We start from the raw sequence: 12,072 nt of genomic DNA on the forward strand, positions 1-12,072 counted from the left end.
GATTTCCATTCCAAATCTCGTTTTTCTACATGAATGCTGTCTCTGTTGGCATGTACTCCCCTTTCCCCATCATCAGCTATTATCCACTTGATTAATTCCTGTTTCTTCTTTGAGACTCACGTCTGGGGCTGCCTCTTCTCCATCCTCTCTTTGCTCCCTCTACTCCCCTTTGGGAACAATACTCCCTTCCCCCAGAGTGACACTGAATGAGGCATGTTTATCTCTGTTACCGCAGCTTCTGGTACCATGCTTGTGTTACTAGTTGCTTAATCAATGAATGAGTGAGTGGATGAATAAATGATTTCTAGTCTGTGCTTTGCTTCTGCTCACTTCCAGGTGCACTTTTCCTTTGGACTCCCTGCCCCACCACCCCCAAGTCATATATCTGGCCACCATTTCTCTTCTACCACCAGTCCGGAGATCTCCACTGCTCCTGACATTCTTTCCCTTGTGTGGACACCTCAGCTCTGCTGGCCCTATGGTCAGTGTCCATAGGTGGCTACCCATTCACTGTCATCACTCTGGTCTGCTTGGCTTCCCACAAAGAAAGGCCAGTTTCCTTGCCTGTAGGAAGATGGTTCTGCTAAGACAAGCAAAACTGCCTCCATGGCCTTTTCTGTGTCTCTTTTTCCAAAATGTCTCCCTCTCCCAATATTAGGAGCCAGGGACGCACCGTTTCTGCTACATTGATTAATTCAACTATCTTTTTTGAGCTCCACATTTGTACCTGAGGCACTGAGGAAGCACACCAACTCTCATCTAGTTTCTGCCCTTCTGATCAAGAAGATGTTTCTTTAACCCTTTCCTACTGAATGTATTGGGTTTCTCCTATGTATGGAAAGGCACAGTGGTTTAAAAAATTTTTTTAGCATTAAAACTCTTTAAATGAAATCTTACATGGCCATGGCAATGAGTGAAACAGAAAAAAGCCAATAGTTTGCGGTATATGTTATTTAATGTGATAATTCTAGCTTATAAGTGCAGTTGATTTACAGAAACAATGAGACTGTTATGGTGAATGAACATGAAATCTTGAAATGGAGGGTTTGGGATGATGGTTGCAGCCTCAGAACATCCTTGCTATTGATGCATCCCTGTATTTTGTACTAGCTGTATGGCCTTGAGAAAATTGGGACTGCCAGCCACTGGAAGTGATAACACTTTTAAACAGGGTACCTTGCAGGGGCACCAGGGTGGCTCAGTGGTTGAGTTCAGTGGTCTGCTTTTGGCTCAGGTTGTGATCCTGGGGTCTTGGGATTGAGTCCTGCATCAGGCTCCCTGCAGGGAGCCTTCTTCTCCCTCTGCTTGTGTCTCTGCCTTTCTCTGTGTCTCTCATGAAGAAATAAAATAGTTTTTAAAAAAGCCAACAGGATACCTTGCAGATTCAGGTTATTCTGATTAAAATGACCCAAACCTTGAAAGAGGAATATAGGAAAAAATTGGTTTTAATGTTGACTCACTAACACTCTTGACAATTTGCATTCCTTCATTATAAAGGATGAATTGAAAGGAATAGATAAACAAGTTCGTCAACCAGTTTCTATCTTTGTTTGACAGAAAATATTTCCCCCAAACATACTGTGTCATTATGAATTGTAAATTATGTTATTAAAATTATTTTCAGAAACTTCAATGCCTGTTTCTCTCTAGTATCACTTAAAACCTTTAACACAGCCAGAGAGAGAGAGAGAGAGAGAGAGAGAGAGAGAGAGAGAGAAAGAAGCAAAGAAAGAGAAAAAGATTAATTTGGCATGTTGAGCCCAAACTTCAGTTATCACTTTCACTTTATCAGCTATAGGAGGAATGGTCACAGCATGGCCCCACATTGCTGAGTTGGAATTTTAGAAACCTGCCAAGCAGTCTAAGAATAAAACAAGCACTAAAGCTACCAGTGATACCCGGTGCAGCATGTTGTGTGTGGTTCCTCATTATTGCACGGTTTACCATTATATCTTTATGGGAGCACGCACCCCCTGGATATCCCTGAGGCTTGCCTGGTATTTCATGGAGTATGGCACACGTGAACCGGAGTGGTGGTAGCATTCTTGCACGTATGATTTTACAGCACGAGAAGACTTGCTTGGGTCTGAATTGTTAAAAGACATTTTTGGAATTGTGGCTTTCCTAACTCATTTCATGTGTTCAAACATATGCACGGTTTTGGCAGGAGAACCTTTATTCTGAAGTGGGCATATTAACCTGTAGCTCATGGGGTCTCCAGGTCATTCACATTTGGCATGTCACATGCTTGACTCTCTCTGCTTGTGGTTTAAAAAACATTTTTTAAAAACGTAATTTGAGTCAAACATTAGAACCTCTGAAACAGATAGGTTGAGCTCTAGTGTACTGGAGTAAAGTGTAAGACAGTTGTGGTTTCAGGGAAGCTGCAGAGCTGGCTTGGGAAGCCCCTCGTTAGAATCGGGTAGATGTCTGCCCAGCTCAGGGGTTTTCACCTTCCAGATGCTCACCATTTGTCTGTGTTGACTTGACTTGGCACGGAGCAGGTTGCGTGTGGCTGTGGGACTAGCTCCCCCTGGCGAAGAGCCATCAGGAAGGTCTCGGGTGGAAGCTGCCTGCCTCCCCAGGATTGACACGGATTCCTGCCAAGCAAGGCTCCCACACCCCTTACCTCGCATTTCTCTTTCCTGCCCCTCCCTGAGGGACTAAACGGGACTTCCAGAATCCCTGCTGTCAGGGTTTTAGCTCCACCCTTATGACTGAGTGCTCTGGTTTTAATAATAGTAGTGGACTGAGAAGTTAGCTTGGGGCCAGGAGGCCCAAAAAGACCACAGTCAGATGACTGGGAATGCTTCTTGTTCCCATTTGTGTGCTCCTCTGTGAGTCCCCACATTTGTAGATGCCTCAGATAGACTAGACTTGGGGGAACCCCTCTGGTGGTGGATCGAAGTCTCTGCTTGAGCAATAAGATGGCAAGTGGGTCACCTTTTTTAATGGCCTTCATCCAGGATCCACAAGTCTCCCACCCTGTCCGGCCCTACTGGCAATTCTAAAGACAAAGCCACACAGGATTTGCTCAGAATTACTCAAGCACATGTTGGTGTGGCTGACCAACAGGGCTGGAATTCTTTTCATGCTCAGTGTGGTTCACATGTTGTGAAGCTGTCTGACCAGCACCTGACAGTCCCCATGTCCATCTCTTTTTTCTCCAGCGGACACTGGCAGGCTGGTTTCCTCCAGAGGTCAGTCATGGGCCTTTCCCTCTACATTTGGTGCGCTCAGTCAGGGCACACATGGGCTGAGGACTCCGCACACCTGCAGTTATTACTCCAGGATCACAGTGTGCCTTCCTTGCCACCGGTATTCCTCCAAACTTCTTTACATGTCTTACAGTCTGGTCAAACTCAATGTTCCTGGGTCTTCCTGTGCCTCCTCCATGAAGGAAAATATGTAAGGCCCCTCTTTTCAAAGAGCTTATAGCTTACTGTAAAGTATGAAAAACACACACTTTTACTATATGCAAAAGATTGGTTACAGGATTCCGAAAGAGGGAGCGATTATGTATGCAGGGGCGGATCAAAGAATGTTCTTGCAAGAGGTGATGTGACGTCAATATTCAAGAATGGGTAGGATTCAAATGCAATAACATGGAGAAGTACATTCAGCAGAGTGAAGCCCAGAGGTAGAACCGGTTGGGAAGCATACAAAGAAGGGAGTGATTCCATTTGCTTGGGCACAGGGCTGTGTTGGAAAGAATTTTACCCTGTAGGTGATGATTTAGGGATAGAGGAGTGGCATTATTAGAACACTGTTTCCAAAAAAAAAAAAAAAAAAAAAGAACAATGTTTCCTAGGGCTCAGCCTGGCACCAGGATATGATGTTGCAGGGAGGGAAGGTTGGAGAAAAGGGAGGCATTTCTGAGTCAGGCAAGTGGCTGAGAGCATGAAGAGTCAGAAGGGATATGAGAGAGTTTTCAGGGCACAGGAGAGGAAGGGCTCAAGATAACCCCCAAATCTGAACCTGAGTCACTGAGAGGCTCAGGGTATTATGAACACTGTGGAAAAAAGAGGAAACGAGTGGGTAGGAGAACGAATTTAGGACATGCTGGGCTGGAAAGATCTCTGGAAATCCAAGTGGAGACTCCCATTTCCCTTTGTCCAGTCTCAGCATTCTGGACTCCCCTTTGAGGTCAGGCCACTCATCCTGGCTAGGACCAACCCCAATTTGGCACCCAGGCTTATCTGACTTGAGGCAGTAAGTACTGACCCCCTGATGGGCTGACCTAGGGCTGATGATGAGAACTATGGTGTCCATCTCTAGCTTCTAACAGAACCAGCCTTTGCTCATCTCCTCCTCAAATTCCTGTCTTCTTTCTTATATTCTTACTCACATGGGCCCTCCTGGGACAGAGACCCCTGCCTCTAGGCTGGTGCCAGGGCCCTGGCATTTATGCACAGAACCCAGAGGCTGAATGCTCATCTTTAAAGATAACTTCCTGGGTTTTTTTCTTTGTCCCGCCAGCCTAGGGGACACTTTGTGGCTTCTGATCAGTGGCCATTTTTAAGGCCCATAGGACTGGCTCAACTCTGCTATCTGCTAAGCCCAGTCCTCAGGGCATGTATCATCCTTAGACCTGGGTCCTGGCCCTCTCTCCACTCCCAGGTGTTACTTCAAGTCCAACACCTCATGTGACCAGGTGACTTCCAGGATATGCGAGGTGTCCAGCAGGTGCAGAGCACACTCTGCACCTTACACCCTCCTGGGACCTTCAGTGAAAAAGCATCTTGCATCTTGTCTCCCAGGGTTTGAAAATTCCTTCTGGATTCTCACCCCTCTCTCTCTTCCACCCTAGTTATCCTCCCACAGCTGGACACCTGGCCTTTATGCTACACAGAGGTCTCTGCGCTACTGGTACTGATGATGTTTCCTGTCTTGGTTGTTTTTACTGCTGGTTGCATCTGGGTTCTGGCAATGCCATCATCCAGTTCCATGGGAGTTTCCTTTGTGTGTATGGTTTGGAGCCTGCAGAAATAAACTGAAACTGGGGAGGGAGCTGGGGGCATCCAAACCCTCTGTGACTGATTTAGTCAAACATCTTCAGTCACTTTCTTCTCATTCTGAAGACTTCACATAATTAAAACCATTCCTGGCCAAAACTAAATAAATTTTGCACATGCTGCTTGAATTACTGTGCAGTCTTACCCCAATGTGGCTTTCTCAGAGATTAATATTTCACTAAAACTATTCCTCTGGGTAGGCTGAAGCTAGCAGCTGTGGAAATTCAACATTTGCTTTATACAATGAAACTTTAGGACAGGGCTGCTTTTCACATTTCTCAGATATGTAGCTCATTTGGAAAAAAAAAACAACACAAAAAAAAGCATTCTTGGCAGAGTCCATGTAGCATGAGCCAGATATCCCAGCTTGTGTTGCTGTATATTTAGATATAAAGTGATGAGAAAATGTGCTTTTAAATGCTTATCATATAACATTGGCGCATAAAAGTTAGAGTTATCATTTATTTAGCACCTACTATATGTCAGGCATTTACATGCTCTGTATCTTCACAGACACCCAAAAAATGCACAAGATCTGGGCCTATTTGTCTTCTGATCCCTGTTTTGCCCTGGATAGCAGGGGCTGACCTAGTGGTTGCCTTCCTCAGACCCCAGGGTGCTCTGGCTTCCTGCTGAGTTTGGCCAATGGAGGCACCAGGGGGAGGCTAGAGGGCAGAGGAAAGGAGGAGGCCAGAGTATTTTCTTCCTTTCTCTCTTCCTCAAGCATCTCCTCTAGTGGTGCCCACATTTCCACTGCTCCAGATTCTTCGTGGTGTCCCTGGCCCCTGGGTAACACTGCCTCCTCCCCTTGTCCCTTCAACTGTCTGCTGCCCATCATTGCTGATCTCTCAATTGCCTCGTGGCCCCATCCCCTACAACCGTACTCCAACTAATTTCATCTTTAAAAAGATGTCAATTTGAGAAGTTCTTTCAACTCCTGACTTGTCTATCATGTGAGGCTTCATCCCTCAGTTTCTTTGTTACCTTCCACCTGAATTTCTGTCTTTATCATTGCAATCCATTCCCTGCATTCACCCTTTTGTTGCAAATATTTGAAACAGTTTCTCTTTCTCTGCTTAGATGCTGATTGTCGGATTCAGGTAGGAATCAGCCTCATTTTAATGAAAAGGAAAGGAGGGTCAGGGAGGTCAACTAATTGCCCAGTCTTCAAGATAGGTGGTGATGGAGCTTGGGTTTAAATTCAGGTCTGATCAGTCCTGAAGCTTGTGCACTTTCCCCTAATTAGCTTGTGTTTTGTTTACTGGTGCCACATGCACCAAATGTAACTTCTCCCGCATAATCCCTTCATATTCTAGAAGAAGCCTCTCACCATCTCCCTCTCCAAGATTTCCCCGGATGAAATTTTCTTCCCTTCAACTGTTGCTCATAAGAAAGAATTTTGAATTTCCCTCGATGCCCTGGTTGAGTCTTTTATTTTTTATTTTTTTTTTTTAAAAGACTTTTATTTATTTGAGAGAGAGAGAGCGAGAGAGCACAAGCCTGGGGTGAGGAGGAGAGGAACAGAGGGAGAGGGAGAAGCAGACTCCCTGCTGAGCATGCGGGGCTTGATCCCAGGACCCCAAGATCATTATTTGAGCCCAAGGCAGACGCTTCACTGTCTGAATCACCCAGGTGCCCCCTGGTTGAGTCTTTGAGATCAGTAAGTCTTAAACTTTAATGTGAAGATTATGATTCAGAATGACCCTGGAGACAATTTCAAATTTATATGCAATTTTAAGAAATAATAAAGAGATCCTATGTTCCATTTAACCAGTTTCCCTAATGATAACATTCTGCAAGACTGCAGTACAATATCACAACCGGGATGTTGACACTGATATAGTCAAGATGCAGAACATTCCCATCACCACCAGGATCCCTCTGTTGTCCTTTTATAGCTGCACTCACTTCCCTTCTGACCCCACCCTCTCCTTAACCCCTGAAACCACCAATTTGTTCCCATTTCTGTAATTTGACATTTCAAGAATGTTGCACAAATGAAATCATATAATACGCAACCTTCTGATTGAGGGTTTTTTTTTAAGACTTTATTTATTTATTCATGACAGACACAGAGAGAGAGAGGCAGAGACACAGGCCGAGGGAGAAGCAGGCTCCACACGGGGAGCCTGATGCAGGACTCAATCCCAGGACCCCAGGATCACAACTCGAGTCAAACGCAGATGCTCAATCACTGAGCCACCCAGGTTTCTCAAGATTGAGTTTTTTCACTCAGTATATTTTTTTGAAGATTCATCCAGGTTGTTGCATGAGTTAAAGTTTGTCTTTTTTTGTTGTCGTTGTTTTGAGTCATGGATGTACCTGGTCATGGATGTACCACAGTTTGTTTAAACATTCACCCACTGAAGAAAACTTGGATTATTTCCAATTTGGGGCTATTACAAATAAAGCTGTAAATATAAAGCTCTACGTGGGTTTTGTGTGAAACTAAGGCTTCATGTCTCTTGAGATCAATGCCCAGGAGCAACGCAGTTGCTGGGTTACATGATAATTTCATACCCAGTTTTTTAAGAAACGGCCAAATTGTTTTCCATAGTGTCTGTTTCATTTTACATTCCCATGATCAATGTATGAGTGATCCATTTTTTCCACATCCTTGTCCACATTTGGTGTTGTCACTATTTTTGAAGGTTCTTTATATATTCTAGATACTATTCCATTGGGCAGATAAATGATTTGCAAATATATCTTCTCTCCCCACACTATAGTTTTTCTTTTCATCCTCTTAACACAGAAGAAATGTTTTTCATTTTCATGATGTCCAAATTATCAATTTTCTGTTTTGGAATGTGATTTTGGATTCAAGGCTAAGATTTCTTTGCCTGGTCCTAGATCCCAAAGATTTTCTTTATAAGAAGTCTGAGGTCTCAGAGAAGTTACTTTGATTCCAGGGGTGACAGAAGTAGAAGAGAGAAGGTTCTGGTTGGAGAGTGAGATTTCTGAGTGTGAGTGAGTCACCCACGGTCACTCAACATTGGCTCTGTACTCTTAACTGTGGGAGGCCCTGGGAACAAGTTGCAGAAGGAAGACATAATCCTTGCCCCTAAGGAACTCGCAGCCCAGATTTCAGAAGTGGCGCCTTTCCAGGTGACAGGTCCAGGATGTTTCCCTGAAAATGGTTTGCTACAGTAGGCTGGAGGGGAAGTTTGGTGGAGCAAACTATGCCAAGTGGCTGGCATGTTAGCATGTTAGGTATGTCACCCACTGGTGTTTATCAGTCCGGTAGAGAAAAGCAGATTTCTTTCTACTTGGTGATTTCTCTGGGACCATGTGTATCCTCTTCCTATCCTGAGGTATGGGAGCTCTTTTTCCATTCAAACCTTTGCATCTCAGATGCCATGTGGCCACACTGGGGTCAGTTCATGTGTGTTTTTCACTAGTGTTTGGGGTGGGGGTGAGTGGGTCTCAAAGATCTATTTCCACACTTTGGTGCCTGAGTCTCTAAAGATCTGTCAATCTTGTGCTTCAAGTTTCCTTTTCCTTCTTCTTTTAATTTCTTCACCAGGAAAATGGAGATAGAAAGGTACCACAAATTCTATGGGAGGTTGAGGTGGCTAGGATAAGTATCTATAAGACGTGAATAAACGAGCAGAAGTCAGATGCTGCAGAAGTCGGCAGGAAGTGATGCCGACACATGCACACACATGTCTGTGTAGAACAGGGGGACTACTTTAGTGCTTCGGGAGCTCTAGGACAGATTTCATTCCTTCTACACGCTTTTCAGTGAAGCTCACAACATAAAGAGGCTCTGTGGGATCTAGTCTTTCAGAGGCCCCTGCTGGCCTCCCTAGCTGGGTTGAACATAGCTCAAGGCCTTAAGACTTCTGACTGTAGGAATCCACATATCAGCACTTCCAGGGTTTTGGGGCTACACAGTGCTGCATGAGACTCATTTCATGGCCCATCTGGGCACTGCTATCTGGGAACCAAATTTCCTCCCTTCCTGTTCCAGAGAACTTCACTGATGACGGGGCCATGTGGACACATCCCACTCTATCTGTTCTGTGGGCTTTGGCTCCAAGAGGGAAGAGGAAGCATGCATCTCTGATCTTTTACCCCTTGCTTCCCTTTCTGCTATGAACTTGGGAGTTTGGTTTCTCTGGCCGTCTGGCTCCAATTCCATATTAAACTCTGGCCGTGAGTTTTATCCTCTCAGGAGATGCTCTTCCATCTTTTCAGAGGTCCAGGAAAACATCACCAGGGTTTTTCTGCTAGGTTCATGACGTGATGTCTAAGGCTTGATGTGATGATGTGATGGCATGATGTGATGTCTTGAGCATGTGATAGCTTTCTGATGTTTTTTTTGGTGCCATTTCTCTTTTCTTTCAGAGCCTGAGAATCCAACTGAGGCCAACCAAGTTTCAGAACCTCTACTGCTTGGCACCAACATCACCAGGGATGAACTATTTTTGCCAGATAATCCTCTGTCCCTGACAGCACGTCTCTCCCCAGGTAGCTAAGGGGATAATGAGTTTTTACCACCCTGCACACTATGTAATGAGAGAGTCGTCTGCCCAGCGGCTTACACACCATGGCTTAGTCACCGCTGCCACTGAAGTATAAGATGAAATCTATCATCCCTTGGCACATTTCATTTTATACATTCAGTGATTATACTCAATATAAATGAGTGGAATCAAGGTTCCAGAGAATATGATTCCGCAGCCCTGGGAATGAGGTTACCTCTAAAATGGAAGCCAGTGGGGCACCTGGCTGGCTCAGTGGTTGAGCATCTGCCTTTGGCTCAGGTCGTGATCCCGGGGTTCTGGGATCGAGCCCCACATTGAGCTCCCTGTGGGGAGCCTGCTTCTCCCTCTGCCTGTGTCTGCCCCTCTCTCTATGTCTCTCATGAATAAGTAAATAAAATCTTTAAAAAAAATAAAATGAAAGCCAGTGAAGATAGCATGCAATGCATATAATTAGCCATTCAGTCTAAGAGACAGTGCTCATAGACAGGCTGTCTTCTACAACAAGAAACCGGCATGTGTTTAGGAGACAAAATTATGAGACGTAAGTGATGGACAGCAGCTATGTTCTTTTTTTTATGATTTTATTTATTCATTCATGAGAGACACAGAGACAGAGGCAGAGACATAGGAAGAGGGAGGAGAAGCAGGCTCCCTGTGGGGAGCCCGACGCAGGACTCGATCCCTGAACTTCAGGATCATGTCCTGAGCCAAAGGCAGACGCTCAACCACTGAGCCACCCAGGCATCCCAGCAGCTGTGTTTTTTCAATTGTATTGTTGTTTGTTGGTAATTAATTAAAAGAGCTTTGAGTCAGGGATGAGAGAAAGCTGTCAGTAAGATTTATAAGAATTGGTGAGATATGTTCAAAGAGAGTGTACTGTGATGCTGGTTGACTGGCCCTAGAGTGTCCTCTAAACATAATTTCCCCTAGAATACAGTTAATGCAATGGGTTATCATCAGGAGAAAGCCCTGGATTTGAAAATATGCAGCTCTGTAGTTGTAATTTTGTCCTTGCCAAGATAATCCTCAGGATCCACTTGTCTAGAAGGGGACCTGACTCAGCTCTTGTGCCAGGTGACTCTCCAGTTATGAATTAATAAAACTGCTATTGGTTGATGTGTTCTCTTGAGGGCTTCATTAAAGTGAGGTGTTCTCCTGGAACCCATTCACTTCTGGTTATGTTTGTTTTAGAATAGGGTCTCTCAGCCTTGATATATTCACTTTTGGGACCAGATAGTTCTTTGTTGTGAGGGACTGTTCTGTGCACCATAGGCTGTTTAGCATAGCCTTCCCTCCTACCCACTAGATGCCAGTATCATCCCTCACTGCAATTGCAACAACCAAAAATGTTTCTACACAGCCAGATGTCCCCTATGGGGACAAACTGCCCAAAGTTGAGAGTCACCGATTCTAGGAGCTAACCAGTGGTAAGGGACTTCCTTGAGGAACAGAGCACAAAATTGTACTTGGGGGTGGATGAATGCTTCATGCTGCTTACTTTTATATTATATTGGTAGGTGTATTGATCAGGGTTCTCCAGAGAAACAGAACCAGTAGGATATATATATCCAACCAGTAGGGGATATATATGTGATTATGGAGGCTGAGAAGTCTCAGGATCTTTCAACTGCAAGCTAGAGACTCAGGAGAGCCTGTAGTATCATTCAGTTCGAGTCTGAAGGCCTGAGAACCAGGGGAGCCAGCAGTGAAAGTCCAAACTGAGGCTAGATAAGATAAAATGAGATGTCTCACCTCAAGCAGTAAGACAGGAAAAAGGGGGGCAAATGCCTCCTCCCTCTACCTTTCATTCTGTTAGGCCCTGAACAGACTGGATGATGCCAACCCATATTGGGGAGAGTGGTCTACTTTTGTGAGTCCATGGATTCGAGTGCTAACCTGGTCTGGAGACACTTACAAATGATGTTTCATCTGGGCACCCCATGGCTTGTCAGATTGACTCATAAAATTCACCACCACAATAGGAGATGCAGGAAAGTTTTAATGATAGGGCAAATCACCAGTGGGAGGTGTTGGGAGCTACCTGGGGGTGTTCCATACCTGTTGAGGGAGAGTCAGGGAGAAGGGTTTGGATTTAGAGTTCGGCTCTGGGGTTCATCACTTCTCTAGCTTCTGCAGTCCATGTCTCATTGGCAGCTGTCCTGAGCAGAATCTCCTCGGCCGAGTTGTGCCCTCTGTCTTGGTGTCCTCTCTAAGGTGTGCTGTAACTGCCCAGAGAACTGCCTGTGTGCAGGGCCAGCAAGGGCTTGCCCTTGTACCCTGGGTCAGATTTACGAAGAAGGCACTAAGTGCCTCCTGGGCTTGTGCTGTTGTAGAGTCTTAGCGCTCAGGATGAAGGGGATCTCAGAGGTTAGGTAGAGCACTTTGCAAACTCTGCTGGGCATTTTATAAAATGGGAATTAGATTCCAAAGATCTTGGATGCTGTCCGAGATTATATGGATCCAACAAGCTCCCGCATGATGTCACTGCTGCTGGTCCTTGGACCTCCATTAAGTAGGAAGACTTTAGACCAGAGGTCTGCAAACTATGGCCCATGGCTCAAATTGGG

The 12,072-nt window shown here is 45.1% G+C and overlaps 1 protein-coding gene across 1 annotated transcript in view; it reads left to right on the forward strand.

Moving 5' to 3' along the window:
- EVA1A (eva-1 homolog A, regulator of programmed cell death) overlaps window positions 1-12,072 on the forward strand; it is a gene marked incomplete at its 5' end in the record, with an annotated part of 48,895 nt that overhangs the window by 14,548 nt on the left and 22,275 nt on the right. Inside the window, one exon of the mRNA XM_055312164.1 lies at window positions 9,366-9,488. Coding sequence (XP_055168139.1) covers window positions 9,366-9,488 — 123 coding nt within the window. The remainder of the gene's footprint in view (window positions 1-9,365; window positions 9,489-12,072) is intronic.

Source organism: Nyctereutes procyonoides, unplaced genomic scaffold, assembly GCF_905146905.1.
Source record: "Nyctereutes procyonoides isolate TBG_1078 unplaced genomic scaffold, NYPRO_anot_genome, whole genome shotgun sequence".
In the NCBI taxonomy this organism is placed as follows: Eukaryota; Metazoa; Chordata; class Mammalia; order Carnivora; family Canidae; genus Nyctereutes; species Nyctereutes procyonoides.